The sequence below is a fragment of the Saimiri boliviensis genome, chromosome 9, assembly GCF_048565385.1.
Source record: "Saimiri boliviensis isolate mSaiBol1 chromosome 9, mSaiBol1.pri, whole genome shotgun sequence".
Taxonomy (NCBI): domain Eukaryota; kingdom Metazoa; phylum Chordata; class Mammalia; order Primates; family Cebidae; genus Saimiri; species Saimiri boliviensis.
In genome coordinates, this window is record NC_133457.1 from 6538107 (window position 1) to 6563292 (window position 25186).

At 41.8% G+C, this 25186-nt stretch overlaps 1 protein-coding gene across 2 annotated transcripts in view; it reads right to left on the reverse strand.

Moving 5' to 3' along the window:
* Positions 1 to 7783: 7783 nt before the first annotated feature.
* Positions 7784 to 25186, reverse strand: part of TMEM212 (transmembrane protein 212) — a 55599-nt gene continuing 38196 nt past the window's right edge. The window contains exons 4-5 of one of the 2 annotated variants that reach the window (XM_010335825.3): positions 10655 to 10729; positions 7784 to 9091 (exon numbers count right to left, since the gene is read on the reverse strand). In XM_010335825.3, the coding sequence (XP_010334127.1) occupies positions 8903 to 9091; positions 10655 to 10729 (264 nt within the window). In that variant the 3' untranslated portion in view covers positions 7784 to 8902. Of the gene's footprint in view, positions 9092 to 10231; positions 10730 to 25186 lie in introns of those variants that run through there. The other variant, XM_010335826.3, reaches the window with a different exon arrangement.

Below are 25186 nucleotides of genomic sequence, written 5' to 3' on the forward strand. Positions count from 1 at the left end.
TTCTTTTTATTTTAAATGTTCTATGGTTAGTATGTTTGTATACTCAGAAAAAAATGACTTAAAAATAATTTGAAAATGAAAGAAATATAATAGCCATATACATAGAAATGGTAATATAATTATGGCACTTTAGGAATCATCCGCAAAGATAAAACGAAGACTGAAAATCGATGTGAAAAATGGTATAATGAGACCAAAAAACAAGTGTGTGTACATATTATATGATTAAAACTATGTAACATATGTACATAAAAACTAGAGAGGAATATATGAAAACATTGATAGTTGTATTCTAAGTTTTAAAAATGAGCAGTTTTTAAAATTTTCTCCAATTTTTCAACCTTCTTTAAGATTGTTTTGTTACTTCAAATCCTTACAAATAGAATAAAAATAATATAATTTTTTTTTTCCTCGGGGCTCTGGGGGACAAAGGACAGCTAGGAATAAAACGAATCCCGAATGCAAATTATTCACACGAATGCTGTGACTCTGGAGTGGTGGGATTTAGGGATGGCTTCTACTAAGCAAAGGAATGTGGGGCCATCGACAGAAACTATAGAGTCTCCTCACTTCTTTCCTGGGGCTCCTGAGGATGAGATGGGCCTTGTGATCTTCAGAGAGTGAGCTATATCTTAAGAATTATTGGGATTCATGCTGCTCCCCAGATGTATTTACTTTGTATAATCCCCGAGCCTTCAATAAACACTGGTTTAAACACACTGGACTTGTTTCTGCTTGTCGTGGGCAGAAAGGGAAGATCCTTGTGGCCATGTGTGACTCTAGAGGGCCAGAATGTCGTGCAAGGGAATGGATGGTGAAATGGAGTCAAGGGCTCTGGAGTCCGTTCTTCCCTCCCAAATCAAGAGAGTGTGCTCCTGGTGAGGCTCTGGAAGCTTCAGGGCTTTATTGGAGCTCTGGCTGGAGGCATTTCCCACCAGCTGTCAGGCAGCCTAAAGTAATGGGTGTGGGAAGCTTTGCTGCAGGAGAGTGAGTCTGTGGCTGTTGCCATTGTGATCGCTAAGCGGCCAACTTTCATTAGCAGTCTTCAATTCTGTCCAGTTTTAAAATGACACTCGAGATGCTTAATCTCCTCTTACAAGAGGACTGCTTTCAGGCTGTGGCTGAAGATTCCATGTATCAGGATAGTCTCAGCAATGCCTTTTCCCCCCTCAGAACCAATCATTTGCTAAGTTTGCTATGTCTTGAAAAATTGGGATCTACTCTCTCACTTCTTCATCACTGCCGCCACTGCCTGGGTGCCCCCCATGATTTTATGTCTAGATTTTTTAATTGTCTGGGAATTTTTCGGCTGCCTTTGTTCTTAGGAATCTCACCTCAAGATGACCAGAATGCTTTTAAACGTAGATTTGACCACGTTACTCCCATATTTAAACCTTTCGTGGCCCTTCATTGATTGCAGGATACAGTCCACCTTTCTTAGTCTGAAATTTTAGATGCTTTAAAATTTCTCCCCATCCACATTTCCAACCTCATTTTTTTTTTTTTTTTACTGCTGGTTATATGTTGTGTCTTTCTCTTCATCTTATTTCTTAAAACAACAAGAACGATGAAAATGTCCATAAACAATGGACATAAAAATGAAAGACAAGAAAAATTTACAATCTAATGACCTCAACAAATAATTTAATATATTAGATAGTAGTCCATTATTCCTTAGGCACATTCTAATTCTGTGTTCTAAACATTTTAATTATTCTCCTTTGGAAGAAGGGAAGGTTCAGAGAAATCAAGACAAATTTTCCTCATTTGTTTATGTCACTTCTCATCTCTTGTTTTAATCACAGGTTAGGAGGTATCAAATGTAGTCCTTAAATGCAGGAAAGCAAAATACTGACTTGACTTTTCTCTGACTCCACACATTGGTTTGTTTCAAATTCCATCCTTGTCACGCCTCCCCGCTTTTCCCTGACTTGTATACAATCCTCCCCCCAACCTAGCCACAGCGGCACTGGCTGAGACGTCCTTCATCTTGATCGTTCCTCGGGTGCTGTTTAGTGCCAGCCACTGAAGAGAATCCCCTTGTTTCCACCCACGTGGCTCCATCTGGTTTCAGGGCCTCCTCTGTGCTATTCTGGGGTGCAAGGAGCTCATTTTCAACACCCATAGCATGCCAGGGCTGGGAACTCTGTATCCTCCCGACTACCGGCCATCCCACCATTTTCTCTCAGGATCTTGGTTCCTCCCCAAAGCTCAGCTTGTAGAGTGAAGCGCTGGCCCATCTCTCCGGTGCCTAATGGGCCACTGGCCTCTTGGCTTCCCCAGCTCTCTTCCGATCTCTTTCGGGTTTGAGTCTTTTCAGTTCTCCTAAGGAGTTAGACTTTAAAGACGTAGAAATCTGAAAAGACTCCTTTTCGGTGCTTGTTGCTGTCCTGACTTCTTCCTGAGACGAAGGTCTAATCTGGTGTTTGAATGGAGGTCAGGGTCACGGCAGGAAAGGAAATACTGGAGAAAGCTGCTGCTATTTCTGAAATACTCTTCCGACACAATAGCAGAGAGAAAATTTTGCTTTCTTTTTTTAATTGACTAAAAGTACCAGCAAATATTATTACTTAGCCTTTAAAACAACTTTGAATACTTACCTAATCATATATTGCCTAAATGTCAAGAAGCCATGGGCTTTTCTTTGTTTGGCAGAGTCTTGCTCTGTTGCCCCGGCTGGAGTGTAGTTGTGCAATCTCAGCTCACTGCAACCTCTGCCTTCCGAGTTCAAGTGATTCTCCTGCCTCAGCCTCCTCAGTAGCTGGGATTACAGGCATGCACCACCATGCCCGGCTAGTTTTTGTATTTTTAGTAGAGATGGGGTTTCACCATGTTGGCCAGGCTGGTCTCGAACTCCTGACCTGAGGCGATCTGCCCGCCTCGACCTCCCAAAGTGCTGGGATTACAGGCGTGAGCCACCCCACCCAGCTTTGTTGTGTTTTTGGTTGCAGTAATGTTGAAGCTCACTGTGAGGGGGCCGGAGGTGTAGAGAGGACACTGGGAGAGGGGCTTTGTATCAAAGGTGACTTCAGGGTCCTCAGCTTCTGGCCATCACTGCTGTCAATGAGACAACAGAAACATGAACGTAAATTAGACACATTTATTTGCATTTCTGTCTGTGTTTAAATTAAACAAAGGAGTTCTGCAATAGTGCGCTCCCCAAGAGCCTGATGCCTTCTGAAAGATTAGATATGTACCTGATGTCTTTTTGTTGTTGTTGCCATTTTGTTATTGAGACAGTCTCACTCTGTCACTCAGGCTGGAGTGCAATGGTACAGTCATAGCTCACTGCAGCCTCAATTTCCCAGGTTCAAGTGATCCTCCTGCCTCAGCCTCCCTGGAAGCTAGGACCACAGGCATGTGCCACCACTCCCAGCTGATTTTTAAAAAATTATTATTTGTAGAGATGAGGTTCACTATATTGCCCAGGCTGGTCTCAAACTCCTGGGCTCAAGTGATCCTCCTACCTCAGTCTCGCAAAATGTGGGAATTACAGGTATGCGTCACCACGCCCTCCCTACCCCATGTCTTAATACAGTTCACAACCGGGTAGATAGCAAATAAGATCATCATAGATATATGAAGAGCTTGAGAAAATAAGTAAAAAGACTGCTGTTTAAAAAATTTAGTCTGCTGGCCCTGACGTAATATCTAGTACACTAGACTCTGATCCAATGGTTCAAGTTCAAATTTTCTTAATTTGGTTTGCATATAACATGACATATTGCAAAGTACTGTCATGTCCAGAATTTCCACATAGAATGAACTGCAAGGTGGCAAGCTTATAGGAAGAGAAATGAGAAGATCAAGTGAATTATTTTGAAGCAGGCTTTGCATAACAAACACCAGACCTTTCCCTTAGATTGTGTATTTACGCCAATAGATATTGAGTGTTTGGGAAGGATTGAAGCTCCATCTCCAGCCACGCTAGGACATGGCTACTGAAGGTAGGTACAGGCCTGGGTGGTCTGACAGTCCTTACTTGCTCTGTGATCTTGAGCAACTTACATAACTTCTTTAGGTGTTAATTTTCTCATCTGAAATATGACTAACCATATCTACCTATTAAGGTTATGATAAGGATATGAGACAATGTAAAGTGCCGGGCACATAGTAGGCATTCAGTAAAAAGTAACTATTATTGATGGTATTAGTCCCGCAAAAGCATTTATGAGCACGAACAGGATAATCACAGAGGAAAGATGAAACTGAAAGAGCAAAACAAAACTAACACCAACAACAAATTACTCAGCCTGTGAAGACTGTCCTTTTGGGAGTCTTAAATGCTGATCATTGCTTGATTTTATGATATTACCCTTCCCTAGGCCCCACAGAGTATAATATGACATGTTTATTAGTTTAAGTGGTTTTGCTTCTTGAGACTTTAGAATTTTGTAACACCCTTTGTGCTGCTGAACGTTCTCTGGGGAGTTACAAAACCAGGATTGAGATTTCCTTTTAAAATATTAACAAAAAAGTAAATAAATTATGTGTCTCTAACACGGGCAGAGCCAAGATAACATCTAGTCAAGGGCTGGCTTCATACCTAGTCTGGCAACAGAATGCTCTTTAACCACCTTGCCCCTTCCCTCTGTCTTGCTTCCCCTCGGCCCTTCCCGCAAATAAGCACTGGAAATTAAAAGCTGCAATTCTAGCCTACAGAAATTACCTTGGTGCATAGATAGGACCTTCCAAAGGGCAGAGAAGAGCATGTGCTAACAATAAGCAAAAAAGAAAAACCAGAGTGAGGACCAGTAGGCAGAGGATTCGAGGAGTAGCTCTGGACACCAGCAGCCAGGGTGAAAACCCAGAAGAGGATCTGGGAGGTGGTGGGACCCGGTCAAAAAGAAACGATTACAGTATATACAACCCAGCTTACCCTCCTGACACCCGGACAGCAATTGGCTTCATTAGTGTCCTAAGGGGAAAAAAAAAAAGTGTCTCCTCCCAAAATCTCGCCAAAAGCATAAGGGCTAACTGCAGAAACTTCAAGGAAAACTCTTACCTGAGACTATGCTAACCACTCTTACAAATCAGGATTTCTTAAAAAACTTGAGTGCTTAGCCTAGATCTGCTATTAATGATCTGGGAGAATTTGAGGACATCACTCTACCTCTTTGACCCCAGTGACTTCATTTGCATTCTTTGGTTAAACAAGTATTTGCATAGCAACTATCAGAGGTCAAGTATTCGGGTACCTCTTGACAGCAAAATGGAGCTCACTGTGTAGTGGAAGTAGACTAAATGCAGACAACTAAATTAAATAATTATTGAGGATGGTGAGTCCAATGAGAGGTGAAGAAAGGCCATTAGGCTGAAGCTACGTGATGACCGGGGGCACTGAAGCTGGCAAGACAGGTCAGCCTGAGGACTGACAGAGGAGGGAGCCCAGGGAGCGTGGGCTGAGGCAAAGCCTAAAAGGCCACATGCTGCAGGGCCGTGGGGGCAAGGAAGGAAGGCCAAAGCATGGGTTTCATTTGAAAAGCAATGGGAAGGCACTGGAAGAATGACAGCAGAGGCAGGGTGCTTGCAGTGAGCCGAGATTGCACCACTGCACTCCAGCCTGGGAGACACAGAAACACTCCGTCTCAAAAAAAAAAAAAAAAAAAAAAGTATGGGTATGGTTTATAAATATGTCACTTTCTTAGTCGTTTGAAAATTCTATTATTCATGCCGGGCACTGTGGCTCAAGCCTGTAATCCCAGCACTTTGGGAGGCCGAGGTGGGTGGATCACGAGGTCAAGAGATCGAGACCATCCTGGTCAACATGGTGAAACCCCGTCTCTATTAAAAATACAAAACATTAGCTGGGCATGGTGGCGCGTGCCTGTAATCCCAGCTGCTCAGGAGGCTGAGGCAGGAGAATTGCCTGAACCCAGGAGGCGGAGGTTGCGGTGAGCCGAGATCGCGCCATTGCACTCCAGCCTGGGTAACAAGAGCGAAACTCCATCTCAAAAAAAAAAAAAAAGAAAATTCTATTATTCTGACTATCCATGCTAAACACTTACGGGCCAACTAGTCTCTTTTATGTAAGGGAAATTTCTCCAACCTGAATAGTCTTTGGATTAGAAAATCTCTTTCTAGGTACGCTGGGACCTCTCCTCTCGCTTTCTGCATTCACCTGGAACGTTTATTATCTCTCTCCCTTCGTGACCATCCCCATGTCTGCAATTCCTTGGCATCTTCCTTCAAGCCCCACATCCAAGTATACTTCTCATACCTTATTGACAGTTGATGAACTGCGTTCCAACTTGCCTTCAATTCCCTGTCAACCTGGAGTGTCACCTGACTGAAGCTTTTTTCATGGCTTTAGCATGCTAAGCCATGAAAATTCTTCTCCGTGAAATCATTTACTTTCCCATAAAGTTTGCCTGAGAACTGTTTAATAAGCTCCTTGTCAAGGAAGAGAGAAGAAACATTTGTATTGTACCCTGCCTCTCCCACAAAGATGAAGTTGTTGTCTCCAAATTACCGCCTCTGTAGACATCCTAAACCCTTTAGGCTTGAGTGTTTTAGGATATCCAGTGAGAATTCAGGAAACACCACATGGCGGGGAACTATAACCACAATGTCTGCTTTTCAGCACTTTTAAACTAGTGGGATCCGAGCAAAGAGCTGGCCTTTCAAGACTCCATTTCTCACAGAAGTACGGTAATTTCTTCCTCATGTGTTAATTTAGTTTGGCATTGTATTGCAGCTATTGTACGGCTTTTGTGTTTTACAGTTTGACACAAGAAAAGGAGAAGGGATGGCTCTAATACCTTCAAATTTTGTATGGATGGTGGGTGTCCAAAGCCGACATTTTGCAGCAGCTGGTAAACAACTTTAAGATGGAGAATGTCTTCTTTTTGCTCTCATTGGCCTGGAGAGTCGTAAATGTCAAAGTCTTGTAAGTTACGCACAAACAAAGCCCATTGGTCTAAGTCAGTAAAAGCAGGCTGGACACATGCTCACAATGAGCATCTGAAGATGCTTCCTTATCTCTTTTCCTGGTGGCAGTGCAAGGAAAGAGCGCCAAGAGATGCCTGCATAGTTTCTAGAAGAACTGCATATTTAAAGCTTAGTTGAAAGATATACTTGCATTCAACAGAAACACTCAAGTCTGATGAAAGAGGTATTTTCATCAGGTTTTCCTATAGTTTAAACAATTTGGAATATTAAGATTGGATTGTTAGGTCAGAAAGAAGGGCAGTTACAATGCACAGACCATTTTCTAAGAACAGTTGTACTTATTAAGAATTTAAAAAACAAAACCTCTTTCGTTGCCTTTTACATCGATTCTCATCTTTTTAAACAACTCTCACTCTCTTCTTGTAGGATTATGTCTAATTAGTGGTTATGTTCTAAAATTTCAGTTTCTTCAGAATTATCTGTTCATTTGTTTTCCAGAATGTAAAGTCCTCCTGGCAGTCTTACAATCTATTTTCCTTGAACCTGTAAGAACCTTGTTAACTGTGTGATACGCAGCAAACCAAACATTTGTGTAGTATCTGTCTGCCTGGGAGATAAAGCTGTTCTTGCAATTACAGTCCTGGAAGACATCAATAACCCCCTTTTGCTTTAGGCATTTCAGGAGGATTGCCAAGAGAGAAAGGGGGAGGGGAGAGAGAGAGAGAGAAAGGAGAGAGAGAGAGAGAGAGAGAGAGAGAGAGAGAGAGAGGCAGAGAATCAACTCTAGATGTATGGAGAGCCTCAACCTCGATCTCCTGCAGTAAGAAAATGAGTATACTAGGGCAAATACACGTCTTGAAGAAAAGACTGATACAGAAATTAGTACGTTGATTCTTTTTATTCTTCCGCAGTAACATAACAGCAAAAGTTGTGCAGAACAAATTGTTTTTTATTAGGTTTTTAAAATAAAATTACTGCTTGATCTAATGTGACAATCTTGATCTTTCTATTTCAGTTTAATGTATAGCTGTGTATTGAATTTTTGAAAGAGAATAAAAACTCATTAATTCCAGTAAATTCATAGAAAAAAAATGTTAATATATAATAATGTCCTTAGTTTTTCCCAAAGATTATGGATATGATGTGGCCTAATTCCAGATTTTTTTATAGACCACATTTCCAAATGCCACACATCCAGATGGTTAAGCTCAGTTTTAAAGGCTCCTACACATTACTGAGTTTTCTTCAAAAGTTTTCTCCAGAGTCAAGCCAATTTGTAAACTGTCCTCAAAGCCACAGTGACCTACTTTGATGATTGAACTGCTTTGTTTGAGGAGCAAAAGATGTATTTTATGAAAAACGCTTAAAGAACACAATTATTACAACAAAAAGATTATAAAAATGACTCCCCTATTGTGTAGTGAATTATAGTTTTCTGTAATTCTAGAAAGGAAGGTTAGTTCTTTCATTTTTTAAATTGGAATCTTCTGTATGTGTAATGTATGCTGGTGGTAACTGGTGTGGTGTGTCTGTTCCCTACCGTTCCCCTTACTTCACTGCCCAGCAAGTTAACGTGGCTGCTATTTGTGACATAACATATCAGATATCTAACAGAGCCAACACGAACCCTTTGGCACCTCAGCTTACATTTTGGGTAATTTCCTATGGGAGTCCTTAATGAAAGGCTCTAATGAAAGTCCCTTCCTTTCCTTTTCTCCCCTGACGTCCCTTGGATCGCAACGGGGAAGACACTACAATGAATGCAGCTAGTTTCTGCTGACCCGCAGCCAGCTCTTGAATTTGCAATTAGGTTTTCAACATAAGATTGTCAGCATTTTACCAAAATACTTCACTGATGTGTAATGCCACATTTAATACACGCACGTGGCAAAAAATCCATCATGATCTGAGAGATTTCAATCTAATTTCTGGATAGAGTAAGTTGAAGATTTCCCAGACTAGTTTTCTTCTAATAGCATCAAAACTGTCTTGGGAGTGGCCCAGAAAGTGTTCAGTTGTTGCAGGGATCCCATGTCAAAGTTGTCTCAGAGGAGCATAAACTAAATGGCTTCTTAATCTCCTTTCTGATAGGATTCTGGAATCTGGAGACTTGGAAGCCCTGGAAATTTTCAGAAGCAGTCACAAGAATTTCTGCGTTTTTATGTCCAAGGACTGTTGAAAGTGACAGGTGTTCTCGTTCCTAAGCAGACCAGGGACAAAGGAAAGAAGAAAGGAGGGGAGGGAGAGAAAGAAAGGGGATAGAAAAGGGCGGGAGGGAGGAAGGCAGGGAAGCAAGAAGGGAAGGAAGGAGAGATGGCAGGAGTGAGGGACAGCGAGGGAGGAAAAACAATGCAAAAAGAAATTTGTTTAATAGTTAAAGATTAAAATTGTGGCACGTTTACTTTGGAACATTTTCCTTTTCCTTTTTTTTTTTGAGACGGAGTTTCGTTCTTGTTACCCAGGCTGGAGTGCAATGGTGCGATCTCGGCTCACCGCAACCTCCGCCTCCTGGGTTCAGGCAATTCTCCTGCCTCAGCCTCCTGAGTAGCTGGGATTACAGGCACGCGCCACCATGCCCAGCTAATTTTTTGTATTTTTAGTAGAGACGGGGTTTCACCATGTTGACCAGGATGGGTCTCGATCTCTTGACCTCGTGATCCACCCGCCTCGGCCTCCCAAAGCGCTGGGATTACAGGCTTGAGCCACTGTGCCCGGCCTTCTTTCTTTTTCTTTCCTCTTTTTTTTTTTTTTTTTTGAGACTGAGTCTCACTCTGTCACGCAGACTGGAGTGCAGTGGCACCATCTTGCCTCACTGCAACCTCCACCTCCTAGGTTCAAACAATTCTCCTGCCTCAGCCTCCCAAGTAGCTGGGACTACAGGCATATGCCACTATGCCCGCCTAATTTTTGTATTTTTGGTGGAGATGTGGTTTCACCATATTGGCCAGGCTGGTCTCGAACTCCTGACCTTGTGATCCACCCACCTCGGCCTCCCAAAGTGCTGGGATTACAGGCGTGAGCCACTGCGCCCAGCCTACTTCTGAACATTTTCTCTTACACACACACGCACAGTGTATACGTGTGTGTGTGTGTGTGTGTGTGAGAGAGAGAGAGAGAGAGAGAGGGTACAGCGTGCTTATACTTTGCTTTTCATTGCTGCACCCAGCTGTCTTCAAATTAGTTGTCCTCTTCTCACAAACATTTCTCCTACTCCTAACCCAACCTATTTACCATTCCATTCCCCACTCCGCCACACTGCTCACTCCCATCCACCAAGATCCCATGCTTACCCTGCTTGTTCTTAGAAGCCTTCCTTGACCACCCTTGCCCAGAGCAGTTTGTCGCCTTTGTCTCCCACTTAAGCTTGGAATTAGCCATTTGGCACGTATCAATGACAGCCTAGTGGTACCTCTTATCTCATCGCATGGATGTGTCTTATCTGTCCAATTAGATTCAGAACTCTTAAGAGCAAGAACTATTATCTTTGGTTTTTTCCTTTGTTATTTTTTTAAAAAACCGTATCTCACATAAGAGCTTACACACAGCGGTAGGTGGTCAATAAACATTTGTTGATTAATTGGTTAATTAAACAGTTGAGAATATAATGTTTTATCAAGACTACCCTGTTGGCGAAATAACTTGTCAGTTTAACAACCTTCATAAGCAAGACGTTTTCTTTGTGAGCTAACCTCCTTTGAGGTTCAAATTTGTCAAACTTCGGGTTGAGGATAATTCTACCTCCGTTCTTGTAGCAATGCCTTACATTTAATAAACAAAATATCCACCGTAGTTGTAGTATCCATTTCAAGTTAGACTTTTTGAGGAGATATGTGTTGGGCTGTGTAAAAAGAAAGAAAAGAATCAGTTACTGGTGTAGCATTATTTGTGATTTCACAGCCCCTTTCAATACATCAAAATTTCTTTCTTCAAATTTCTCCCTAGAAGTGCAATTTTCACAGTCGCCAGAGATCTACTTAAGACTAATTTCCCTGCCTGCTGTATTTTTGCCCAGATTGTACCATTCAGGTAGATTAGAAGTCAGGGGGTATTTTTTGTTGTTTCCTGGACGGAACTGAAAATAGAATTTGTCACAACAAGAAGCAATTACAGAGCACTTAATATTTGTAAAGTGCTTTCCAATCTGGTAGCAGTTTGTCTTTGAAACAGTATTGTTGGTGCGGGCTACTTATCTCCTGAATTTCCAGATGGAGAAAGGGGTAGAGAGGTTAAGTGGCTTGCCTGAAATTTAATAGTATGTTACTTGTGGTGCTCCAGTATTAATGCTTCACAAGGCTTGAGTGAAAAACGTTTTCCGTATTTCCTTTCTAGTTTTGAAGGCAGATATAATCCTACGGCTACCCATTAGCTACTGTTTTGCAGGATAGGAGAAGTATTTGGTTTGTGATTTTTAGTCCTTAAGAGATTAGAAGATACTTTAACAAAATAAAACTAATTTAAAAAGCTTTAGGTAACTTAAGTGCATGAAGAAAATAATTTTGTGGTATAGAGCTGCATACAAAGCTTTAGAGGACCTTTTCACCACAGTAGCCAAGTAGTTGAAACATCAATTTAAAAGCGAACAATAAAGCTCTCCCTCATTGAACAGTTTGCAGGCAGTAAGACTTCTAGTTGACTTGCGATGATCCTGTGCATTGAGAGAAGGGGGTAGGCACCCCCCGCGGGTGGGTGTTGGGTGAAGGGTGTTGGTGCAGGTAGCCTGCTCTCGCTGTCTCGGCTTTCAGACGCCAACTTCCAGACTTGTCACTGCTAAACTTAGCGAGTGGCTTACAGCCTTAGATTCTCTTCTTCTCTAGATTTATCGTAGACATTTCTTTGCCCACCATCAAAGAAAGCCACTGGGTATTCTACTTTGCTCTGAGAAGGCTTCTTGTATTGTAATTGGTTTCTCTCTTGGGAGATGGGGTGGAAAGAGGGGAGGGGTGCTGTTAATGGACCTTTACCCAGGTTAATTACTACCTTTGCTCATAGATGTCCAGTTTTCAGTTTGGAGCAAGATTAAATGCCTCTAATTTAAACATCATCGAGGAAGCATTCTATTAAGGCCCTAAACAATATTTAAGTTCTAGTCTCACAAGCCAAATAGGGCCAAGGAATCTCACCCTTTTCAAGCCCATTTGCCCAGAATAACCTTAACCACACTTTCAGGAAATCCCCTCTTGGGTGGGGCTCTGGAAAAGCTGAATGAATAGTTGCGGTTATTCTTACTTTATATATCAATGCATGATTTTGCAGGAAGAGAGATTTGCATACCCATTAAGGTCTCCACAGCTCAGATTTTCTTGGCCCCGTCTTTGAAACTGGTCATTGAGAAGGTGTTAGTAATCCTGATATACTTTAGGTGGGGAATCAAATCAAGTAAGCTATTATTTTAATCTTTCAAAAGTGACTTCTAGGAAAATAATAAAAGTAAGTTCTCTTATTTGAAGTGATCAGTCTTTTTCATTCTCCGAGAAAATCCTTTTTGGCTACCTAGGCTAATTCTAGTTATCCCTAGCATTTATGTAGAATAAAAGGTAAAACATGTTGTCTTCAGCTATTATGATAGCTACATTCATCTTATGTCTGCATAAAGCCAAGTCTTTAGAAATATGGTCTTTGGTCCCTCTTAATATGTCAATTAAAGTTGAAAAGACTTTATAATCTTAATATTGACTTATTTTTAATGAACCGTAATTCTTCTTCTTTTTTCCCCTACGATATCATTAAAGGGCTATTAAATTAGAGAGGTTTTTTTTGCCCCAGGAGATATAGAGTATATAGAGTCAAATGAAAAACTCATTTTGGAAGTCACACCCCAAAGCAGTCTCACTATGATAATCCAAGAATGTAACCACGGAGCACATTTCTCTTTAATTTCACAGCTGGCATGTTTATTACCTATTTATTTAACTCGGTCCATCTCTGGAAAAACCTTGACCTTAAAGATGTTATCTGTAAAGTGTGCTTTTGGGGACAAAGGGGCAGAGCAAGAAGGTGGAGTAGACGGCCCCACCAATCACCTCCCTGCCCTGCAGGATCACCAAATTCAACGACTATAAAAAGCTCCTTTGTAAGAGTTACCAAAAATCAGGCGATTACTCACAGTACCTGATTTTAACTTCATAACTTTGAAAGAGGCACTGAAGAGAGTAGGAAAGACCCTATTGATTCGTTGACACCACCCGCACCCCATCCCTCTACAGTGACCGCATGGCGTGGAGAAATCTGTGTGCTTGAAAGAAGGAGACTACAGTCATTATGAGGCTATGCATTGAACGGGCTGCTTTCCTGTCACAGTGAAAAGCAAAACCAGTCTGAACTCAGCTGATACCTGACCATGGAGGGGATAATTAAACCAGCCCGTAGCCAGAGAGGAATCATCCACTCCAATGGTTGGAACTAGTGTTCTAGCAAGCCTCGCCACCATGGGCTGAAGTGCTCTGGGGCTCTAATATGTTTGAAAGACAGTCTAGGCTACAAGGACTGCGAATCCTAGCACTGAGCTGGCTTACTGACACACCATCTGGGGAAGCTAAGGGAGTGCTCATACCACCACTCCCCCAACCCCAGGCGAAACAGCTCTCGGCTCCAAAAGAGACCCATTCCTTCCACTTGAGGAGAAGAGAGGGAAAAGGAAAAAGAGTTGTTGGCGCCTGAATAAGAGGACTTTTGTCTTGCATCTTGGATACCAGCTCAGGGAGGATAGGGCATTGGTCAGAGTCGTGAGACCCCCCATGCCAGGCCCTAGCTTCTGGATGACATTTCTAGAACATACCCTGGGCCAGGAGGGAACTCACTGCATTGAAGGGAGGACCCAGTCCTTGCAGGATCCTTCACCTTAAAACAAAAGAGTTGTTGGCGCCTGAATAACCAAAAGCAATACCTAGGTACTAGGCCCTGGGCCTTGGGTGAGACCGTGAGATGTGCTGGCTACCCAGCACATTCACAGCTGTGGTAGCTATGGGGAGAGACTCCTTCTGCTTGAGAAAAGCAGGGGAAAATTAAACAAGACTTTGTCTTGTACCTTAAATACCAGTTCAACTGCAGTCGGGTAGAGCAAAGTGGGCCCTTGGAGTCCCTCATTCCAGGCCTTGGCTCTTGGATGGAATTTTTGGACCTGTGCCAGGCCAGAGGGCGGCCCACTGCTCTGAAGGGTAAGTCCCAGGCCAGGTAGCATTTGCCACAAGCTGGCTGAAAAGCCCTTGAACCTTATGTGAACATTGGTGGTAGCTTGGCAGTACTTCCTGTGGAACTGTGGTGGTGGTGGCCATGGGGTGAGCCTCTTCTACTTGTGGAAAAGCGAGGGAAGAGTGAGAAGGACTGTGACTTGTGGCTTGAAGTCTAGCTCAACGGCAGCACAACAGAGCACCAGGTAGAATTCTAAGGGTTTTGACTTCAGACCCTAGCTCCTGGACAGAATCTCTAGGCCTGCTCAGGACCTGAAGAAACAAGCCTGACTGGCTTCACCACCTGCCGATTGTAGAGCACTAAGGCCTTGAGTGAACACAGGTGGTAGCGGGTAGTGGTAACAGCAGGCCTTGGGTGAGACCCGGTGCAGTCCCAGTGGAGGTGGCCACAGGGATGCTTGTGTCATCCCACCCCAGCTCCAGATGACTCGGTACACAGAGAGAGACTCCTTGTGTTTGGGAGAAAGTAAGGGAAGACTGTAAGTGTCTCTACCTGGTAATCCAGAGAATTTTTCTGAATTATCTAAGACAGTAAGGCAGTAAATCTAATTCTGCAAGAACCGCAGCATTACCGGGCTTAAGGTACCCCCTAATGCAAACACCGCTTAGATCACAACATTCAAGTCCTTTTGAATACTTGGAAAGTCTTCCCAAGAAGGATGGGAACAAACAAGCCCAGAACTCTTCAATGCCCAGACACTGATGAGTATCAACAAACATCAAGACCATCCAGGAAAACATGACCTCACTAAACAAACTAAATAAGGCGCCGGGGGACTATGTGAAAGGTCACATATCTCTTAGAAACAGAGATATGTGACCTTTCAGACAGAGAATTCAAAATAGCTGTGTTGAGCAAATGCAAAGAAATTCAAGATAGTACGGAGAAGGAATTCAGAATTCTATCAGATGAATTCAACAAAGAGATTGAAATGATTAAAAAGGATCAGGCAGAAATTCTGGAGTTGAAATCCAATTGAAACTCTGAAGAATGCATTAGAGTCTCTTAATAGCAGAATTGATCAAGCAGAAGAAAGAATTAGTGAGCCTGAAGACAGTTTATTTAAAAATACAGTCAGAGGAGACAAAAGAAAAAGGAATAAAATAGAATGAAGAACACCTACAAGATATAACTACAAGATATTTACTACAAGTAAATAACCTCAAAAGTGCAATTCGAAGAGTTTTTGGCCATAAAGAGGAAGTAGAGAAAGGGATAGGGGTAGACAGTTTATTCAAAAGGATAATAACAGAGAACTTCCCAAACCTAGAGAAAGACGTCAATGTCCGAGCACAAGAAGGTTATAGATCACAAAGCAGATTTAACTAAAAGAAGCCTACCTTAAGACATTTAATAATGAATCTCCCAAACCTCAAGCATAAGGAAAGGATCCTTAAAGCACCAAGAAAAAATAAACAAATAACATACAATGGAGCTCCAATAGATCTGGCAGCAGACTTTTCAGTGGAAACCTTACAGGCTAGGAGAGAGTGGCATGACATACCTAAAATGCTGAAAGAGAAAAACTTTTACGGTAGAATAGTATATTCAGTGAAAATATCCTTCAAACATGAAGGAGAAATAAGGACATTTTCAGAAAAACAAAAGCAGAGGAATTTAATCAACACCAGACCTGTCCTATGAGAAATGCTAAAGGGAATACTTCAATCAAAAAGAAAAGAACATTAATGGGTGATAATTAATTACCTGAAGGTACAAAACTCACTGGCAATAGTAACTACACAGAAATACACAAAAAATTATAACACCGTAGCTGAGGTATGTAAACTACTCTTAAGTAGAAAGTCTAAAAGGTGAACCAATCAAAAGTAATAACAATAATGACTTTTCAAGACATAGTACAATAAGAATACCTAGAAATAACAAAAAGTTAAAAAGCAAGGGGGTGAATTTAAAGTGTAGGGTTTTTATTAGTTTTCATTTTGCTTTTTTTTTGTTTATGCAAACAGTGTTATGCTGTTATCAGCTTAAAATAATGGGTTATAAGAGTATTTGCAAGCCTCATGGTAACCTCAAATCAAAAAACATAAAGCAAATTATACACAAAAGATTAAAAGAAACATCATACCACCAGAGAAAACCACCTTCACTAAAATAGTTATAACTGATATTTGCAGAAATTCACAGGCTCATTAATGGCTCCTATGAGCAACTATATGCCAATAAATTGGAAAAATCTAGAAGTAATGGATAAATTTTTGGATACACACAGCCTACCAAGAGTGAATCATGAAGCAATCCAAAACCTGAACAGACAAACAGCAAGAAACAAGATTGAAGACATGAGAAAACGTTTCCAGCAAAGAAAAGCCTGGGCTGCAATGGCTTCACTGATGAATTCTACCAAATATTTACAGAAATAATAACAATCCTACTCAAAAGACTCTGACAAGCAGCCATCAAAAACAATGAGAAATACTTCCTGTGTAGGGACATGGATCAACCTGGAAACCATCATTCTCAGCAAACTGACACAAGAGCAGAAAATCAAACACCGCATGTTCTCACTCATAGGCGGGTGTTGAACAATGAGAACACATAGACACAGGGAGGGGAGCATCACACACTGGGGTCCGTTGGGGGGAAATGGGGGAGGGGCAGGGGGGTGGGGAGGTGGGAAGAGATAGCATGGGCTTCTGCCCAGAAGTGACGTGTGTCAGTTGCACTTAACGTTTGTTCACCAAAGCAAGTCACGTAACTCTGCTGGATAAAAGGGAAGAAGCATGTGATCCACCATATGTTTAGAAGGAGGAGCGCCATAGTGGAAAAAATGATTCTAACACAAAAATATAAAAATCAAATATAAAATAGAAGGAGGAGCACCGAAAATACGCAACACTGGTGTCTACCCCAGGCGGATGTTAAAGGTTGAGCAGGGCATTGGCAGGTGAGGAAAACAGCACCGTTGAAATGGAAGGATTAACATGAGCAGAGCTGTGAAGGGTGCACGGGGCGGCCCCTCCAGGGTGCCGAAAATGAGCTTAGAAAGCCTAGAACGTTAAGTAGTTTGAATTTATAACACGGGATGGCAGAAATGATTTTTAGAGTACTAAAAAGTGTTTTCAATAAGGTGATTTAGATACAGTAAATAAGAAATCGGAATTCTATCATAAGAGAGGAGAGTGAATGAAGGTCTAAACTAGACGGTGGCAGTGGAGGCGAAGAAGTGGAGGCTGGCGCCGCCGGAGGCCCAACTGGATATGCCATGAGAATAAACAGTGGTAATTACTCCATTTTCTTCTGTCTGGGTTGACTGGAAGAATGAAAGTGACATGTTGTAGGGCACCAAGAACCAGCTGGGGAAAGTGAGTGTTTCCTTCTGACAATGCTGAGTTGAAGGTGATGGTAGAGAGGAGCAGAGATTCAAAAACGATTGTATCACACCTGAGAACAGAAACAAAACTGGACTCACAGACGCTAAAATCAACATCCAGTAGGTGACTATGGGGGCCGTGGACCCGGGCGAGGTTGCCCAATGAGAGACTACAAAGTGCGAAGAAAAGAAAGCTGAGGACGGAACTTTGGCGAACACCTGCGTTTGGGGACCCTGCTCATCACGTAAAAGCTGGCAAAGAAAACAAAGAAGACTCTGTGTGGGACAGGAAAAGAGCGGAAGCTTCAGGAGGAGAGATTAAGAAAAGAAAATAAAAAGGAGTGGTTCACAGTGGCAAATGCTGCCGAGAGGACGAAGCACCAAAAAGATGACAGTGGGCCGGGTGCGGTGGCTCACGCCTGTAATCCCAGCACCCTGGGAGGCCGAGGCGGGCGGATCACAAGGTCAGGAGTTCGAGACCAGACTGGCCGATGTCGTGAAACCCTGTCTCTACTAAAAATGCAAAAAGTAGCTGGGCGTCTTGGTGGGGTGCCTGTAATCCCAGCTACTTGAGAGGCTGAGGCAGGAGAATTGCTTGAACCCAGGAGAAGGAGATTGCAGCGAGCCAAGATCGCACCAATGCACTCCAGCCTGGGCAACAGAGCGAGACTCCGCTTAAAAAAAAAAAAAAAAAAAAAGTGGATTGCCTGTAAGAGGTGACAGGTGATCTTTGCGAAAGACATTTTATAGAGAAGTGAATTTAGAAGGCAGGAGGATAAGTAAATATAGATTACACTTTTGGTAAATTTGGGATTGGAAAGAAGGTAAGCTATGTATGGGAAAATGGCTTAAGAGAAAAGCAGAGTTTCTGGAAAGTTGAGCTGTGTAACTTGGCATGCCATCCTGCACACTTCTTTTAGAGCAAGAGTTTTCATTAAGATAAATTACGCTAAAATCTAACTACCACTTTGGTAGGTTCTAAAACACATCATTAGTACCAAAGAGAATTCCACAAGGGTGGGCATGAGACTCAAGATGGACCAAACAGAATCAGCCCAGAACTGTTTCTGATCCAGAATGCGGCTGGGTTTGGAAGCTGCCCGAATGTAAGATGAGACCTGCCAGAGGTCTTCGCTCCTTACGTGCATCGAATCAGCCTGAGAAAGGGGCCAACACACAGGGAAACAGCCGAGTGAGGCAGAGTCTGGAGGGAAAAGCATACGTCTCTGCTTCTAGTTGGGCTCGAAGCAAGATCTGAGTGTGTACTTTTCCGTTACGTGAGCCAATCAACCCCTTCTATTAAACTAGTTGGGAGTTTAGTATTCCATCATTTGCAACTAAGAGTACTAATACATAACATCACTTAAAGCCATGTACACATCCTTCTGTATCACAGGTGCGATTTTAAAGAACTAACATTTGAGCCCGGCATGGTGGCTCACGCCTGTAATCCCAGCACTTTGGAAAGCTGAGGCGAGTGGATCACGAGGTCAAGAGATCGAGACCATCCTGGTCAACATGGTGAAACCCCGTCTCTACTAAAAATACAAAACATTAGCTGGGCATGGTGGCGTGTGCCTGTAATCCCAGCTACTCAGGAGGCTGAGGCAGGAGAATTGCCTGAACCCAGGAGGCGGAGGTTGCGGTGAGCCGAGATCGCGCCATTGCACTCCAGCCTGGGTAACAAGAGCGAAACTCTGTCTCAAAAAAAAAAAAAAAAAAAAAAATTTGTTGAAGTCTGTGAAGTCGAAATGAGAAGGAAATTCAGAATAGAATTGAACTGAACATTTGCCTTTCCTTAAATTATTAACGGTTTCACTCTATGAATAGGAAAAATGTTGCAGTAAGGTAAATATTAACTTTTGAATCATCAGTGTACACATTTTTTTTTGAGATACAGTGACGGAGCACAATTATTTAGTTGTTGTTTTCCTCAGTCTTTAAAAAAAAAAAAATGGCATTGCCACAAACGAAAGGATCAAATCTTTGATCTTTTTAAAGGAAAAAATGTCCATCTTTAAGGTATAATTGCAAGGTTCCAAGATCTGAAAGGATCTTTACCCATACAGGCTGCATGGGCTGGTCTCCCTCATTTGTTTTTGGATTAGCTCCCAGTTGACATCAAACACAGCAGCAAGATCCTTTTCTCTTTTGTATTCGAAGCAGCCTCAATTTGTGAGTTGTAAATACCCAAACTCTCTCCTGAAGATTAGCCTCAACTAAATTGGCCTGGGGCAAGAGATGAAGAATTCGTCCTCTACTTGCAGGATTAAAAAAAAAAAAAATTAACTTTCAAAAGGAGCAGGAAGAAGCTTGTCCATAATAAATCACTAGCAAGCACGTGTTTTGAAGGGGAAAAGGTTGATATTAATCGAGACAGCATTTTTCCTTCTGTAGAAAAGTTCTTCTCAGTGAATTTGGAATTGATGGCCTTCAAAATGTAGGAAGTTAAGGATTAGAATGGCACAAATTTAAGAAGAAATATTACTGTGTTTTATATACTTGAGGATGCTTCTTCCTCTAATTGGGAGGTAGTTACATTCAAATGTCCAAATTATCTACAGCATTTGTAAACTCTACATAACTAAGGCCACAGTTCACTTTTTGTTTACATGTAAAGGAATTTGACAGATTTATTTAATTATCAATGGAGTAAAAGTATCAATGGGGATACAAATATGGCATGATAAAGAGATGGTCTTTAGACTCTGCATATAATTGTTAAGAAAATTTCCTAATGAATTATCATGTATTAGAGAGAAAAAGACCATGGCCCAGGGGTCAGAAGACGGGTTCCCAAATTTTGCATTACTGTTGCCAAATTAGAACCTTGGGCATATTAGCTAATCTCTCTGGATCTCAATTTCCTCCTCTGTTACAGTTTACTGGGGAGGATTCTGTTGAGACTTTGGCTGATAGTTTAGCTGCTATTGCTATGCAACAAATTATCCCAAATTTACTGGCATAAAACAACCTTTTATCATACAAATGCATTTTTCATACAAATGGGTCTGATATTCAGGCAGGGCTCAGCTGGGCAATTTTTTTGCCTCTTGGGATAATTGCTGATGTTATGTCAGCTGTCAGAGGAGTCGGTCCAAAGAGTTTAAGACAACTTCACTCACATTTCTTGGCAGACATGAGCTCCGTCTGTCAACTGGAGTGCCTGTACATCGCTTTTCTAGCATGGTGGCCTCTCCGATTTGAAGGTTTTAGGATCGTCATACCTGCTACATTGTAGCTGGCTTCTCCCAGAGCAAGCATTCCGAAAGAACCACGTGGTTCCAACATAGCGGCATAAGAAGTCACACACCATTTTTGCAGCTTTCTGTTCATTATAAGGCTGCCCGGATTTAAGGGCAAAGAATATCGATTCCAGTTTTCGATGAGAACATCATCAAATAATTTTACATTCATATTTTAAAACTACCATACTTACTTAATAGGTTCCAGATACTATCTCTCATCGTTATGCTCCAACATACTGTGTCCACATCTATATTTTGTTCATTCATTCATTCATTCATTTATCAAATATTTTGCTTCATACTCTGGGTCAGGCATAGTGGGCAGCGTTCCAAAAAATTGGCTGGCAAAGCAGAAACATAATCTCTGCTTGCGCATAGTTTATAGTACAATGCATGACACATATATTAATCAAACACAGGTAAATAGACAATTATAAAATCTACGACCAGCCACAAAGGAAAAGTACAGGGATCCCTGGGTGCGCAGCAAAGAGACCTGCCTCAATGGAGGTGAAGAAATGTCCACTCTGTGGAAGAAATGTCCACTCTGAAAGATAAAGAATGGATTGGAGCTTGGTAGGTGAAGAGTGTCAGTACATCCACACCCAAGGCTTCCTCTTACTGCCGCTAAATCTTGGTCTCCTGATTTAGAAGCCATTTTTTGCACCTTACTTGATTGTTTCTTAGCAGTCACTGATTTCAGAAGGTATTGATTTCGATATTGAATATGCAGCGTCTGATTTGTTCTTGCCTTCTTGAGCCTCCACTGGCTCCTTACTGTTATGTGAATAAAATCAGTAGGTTTAGCGTGGCACCGGAAGCCCCTGTGCCAGCTGCATCCTAACTTCATGGCCTCATTTTCCCCGTCCATTTTGGATTCCATGCTCCAGCGACACCAGCCTGCTCACTATTCCCAGAGCACGCATTGATTTTCATGCTTCTGCGCTTTTATTCTCAGTGACCTCTCCTTCTGAGATGTGTTTCCTCTTTGCCTCCACCATTAATATGCTGTGATCTTTGCAGGTCTTGATCAAGTGCCATGCCATTGTGAAGACTTTCCTAATTCCGGGGCATAATTACTCTATCCTCGGAGTGTTCTCCGGAGCTCTTTACTGATACATCTTTTCAATTCTGCTTTGCTAGCTGTTTCTTCACTCCCACTAAATTTAAAAGTCTTGAAGACAGGAACAGTGCGTTAAGTATGCCTTGGTCCTGCAAGGCACCTGTCATAGTGTTTTCCATACACTAAGCGCTCAATATTTGTTTGGAGAATGAAGGAGTGAATGAATCATCTGTCGCTGGCCCTCCCTGTCCAGGGGTTCCACATTCATGGATTCAATCAACCACAGATCAAAATAGTTTTCAAAGCAAATAAAAAATACAAGTAAAAATGACACAAACCATAGAGTATAACAATTATTTACAGAGCATTTACATTGTATTAAGTACTGTAAGTAATCTAGAGATGATTTAAAGTACATAGGAGGATGTACCTAGGTTATATGCAAATACTACTTTTCCATAAATACTTTTATATAAGGAACTTGAGCATCTTTGGATTTTGGTATGTGTGGTCCAAATCCTGCCCCCTTACTGAGGCACAACTGTGTGTCATTTTGAAGATTATAGGGATATCAAATGCAGAGATGTTTGCTACCTTTTTGCATACTCAGCACTTAACATTGTGGGTGGCGTCCAATATTAATATTCACTGAAAATAAGCTTGTAGCATTTAATATGTGTATATTTTAAATACCATGCAACCTATTAGGTGTCTTGTACACAATGCTGGTTACATTTTCATGCACTTCCACTAAATTAAACTCTTTGGGGCGGGAATTGTGCCTTCTCTGTATTCGTGCCTTTATTCTCCTAGATATTTGTTTTACATATAAATGGCTGATTTTATTTATTGTAAAACACTTGTCAGCTATTTCTTAGATTCAAAAGTTACTCATATACTTTCACGTTTATTAGATACACATCACTGTGCTAAGCAATATGGAAATTTGGGTTCATATATGCATACATAGTAGAATTGTGTAAACATAGTTTATTATGGATTTGGATCTGCTCTGAAGGAAGTGATATATTTTGAAAAGTCATAACCACATCCAGCTATCCAGCAAGTCTTTGATGTGACTCAATAATACGTAAGTAGGTCTCAATCTTGTCTTTCAGTATTGCCATTATACAAATATTTTCACTGTCTTTCTTTGCAGACTGTTTTTTGTTGTATTTGAAGAGTATAGTAAGGGCAACTCTCTGGGTGGTGTGGTGGAGCGAGAAGGCTGAAAATAGAACTGATAACCCTAAAACCATGGACAATGCGAGCCAGACGGGCCAGAAGATTACAGTAGTGGGTCCAACTCCCCTATTCCACAGATGAGCAAACAAGCTCGAGTTTACACGCTTGCCTTTGTATCCCATGCTGCTCAGTCTTTGGGAGTCTGCAATGAAAAAGAAGACCTCACAGGTGGAAGGAAGCAGTTTTCTGGCTGTTTTTCTTTGGGGGGGTCTCTTCCAAACGGCACTGCTCCGGAGCACACCTGTTAGATTCCTGTCAGAGCTTAGCAAGTGCACACTTATTTATACCACCGATGACATCATTCATCCATCTTGGAAGCCATAGTGCTCTCCCCCACAGGTTCTCAGCGGCTACTAAGATGTCCCCTGATTTCATCGACCTCTGTGTGTCTTCAGTCCTTGACCTTTAAGACTCCCTGGTGCCAGAATGTCTGCAGCTGTAGGATCAAAGACCCTTGGGGGGAAAATCCATTCTCAAAAGAGAGGAAGACTGGGTGAGTTATTAGGAAAACCAGCCATACGCCCCCGAGCCTTTGTTCAGCTGGAAAATGCCTGAACTATATTCTGAATATAAACATCAAGCCCCAAGACCGAAACACAGCACAAGTCAGAAACAGAACTGAAATTAAAGCTCAGGTCTCTGGCCTGCCAGTTCAGAGCCACATTCTGCTTCTTCTATAAGAACTTGATGTGGCTTATACAAAGTAAGTGCTCAATAAATATCTTTGAGCTAGATGAATGAATGAGGTGGCATATAATGACAGATACAAATATAGCAACATTTTTAAGATAAGAGCAAAAGATAAAGCAGCAATTTAAACATAGGAGACAAGGTGAGATCTTTTAGTGTACATCCTAGAATTAAATCTAAATGCTGTTTCCAGCTTCCTGGCAGACAAAGGAAAAAGGGCAATGCACTGGACTTGACCAGGGTGTCATTTATGTAAGAGACACAGCAGTCCAGAGCATCACGTTTTCCTCACTTTTCTGTCTCTGGGTGAGATGCGTCTTATAGAAAGTCTTCTTACTATACCACAGTGTTGTTTATATTTTGAGAACATGTGAAGATTCTTCCTTGGTGTACAGCCAAGGCACTTCTTTGCAACAGTTTGTACTCTCTTTCTCAAATGTTGGTTGTTCAAAGAGAATAATTCCATTTTGGTTACCATTCCCCTGCCGCCTGCAACTGCTGTTTCCAAATCTCAGCCGAGACCCATTGTTTAAATCGAACCCCAGAGCATTCTTAAAATATTTCCTAAGGACTCTCTAGTTATAGATGTCCTTCCTCTGCTAGTCTTACAAAGCTAGATGCCAGGATATTTTGCAATCTATTATACTTAGCCCAGTTTATAATCTTTGGCTATGTTATCTCAGGCACCCCCTTAAGAATCCCTTAACAAATACAGTAACCTGAGTAGAACAAAGTCCTTGTTGATTGATTGGCCTGAGCTTTGCAGTGCACTCAGCCTGATCTCTGCTCTGGCTCCCTCTGGCCCAGGCAGTCCGTTCCACGTAGGCATTCCCTCCTATTTATGGCCAAGCTCCATATTTTCCCTCTTGTTTTTCACTATGTCTATGATAGTGTCCGTCTCCCTCTCTGAAGTCATAATTCAACTTTGAGCATGTTTTCCTGATGTAATTTGCCAAACAAAGCGTGTGAAGGTTTGTATACATTAAATTCACTTGAAACACTGGCACATATTTCTTTTAGCTCCAGAAATTTATACATTCAATTAATTGGCTCCTTTGTTTTCTGGGTGAGAAAACAGAAACCCTAAAAAGTAAAATGATTTGTTTTTCAGTCCTTATCCTGGTATTTAACCTGTTCGAAGTTCTTTGTGATGTTTACTTTTATATCGTCTTTATTTTGTGTACTGGGAGATTGCATTTCCCAATTCATTGCATGTTGACCTCTGGCTAGCATCCTGCATATTCTTTATTTTTCTTCCTTTTTTTTTTTGAGACAAAGTTTTGCTCTTGTTGCCCAGGTTGGAGTGCAGTGGCACAATCTCGGCTCACTGCAACCTGTGCCTCCTGGTTCAAGCGATTCTCCTGCCTCAGCCTCCCAAGTAGCTGGGATTATAGGCGCCTGCCACCATGCCCAGCTAATTTTTGTATTTTTAGTAGAGATAGGGTTTCATCATGTTGGCCAAGCTGGTCTCGAACTCCTGACTTTACGTGATCTACCCGCTTCAGCATCTCAAAAGTGCTGGGATTA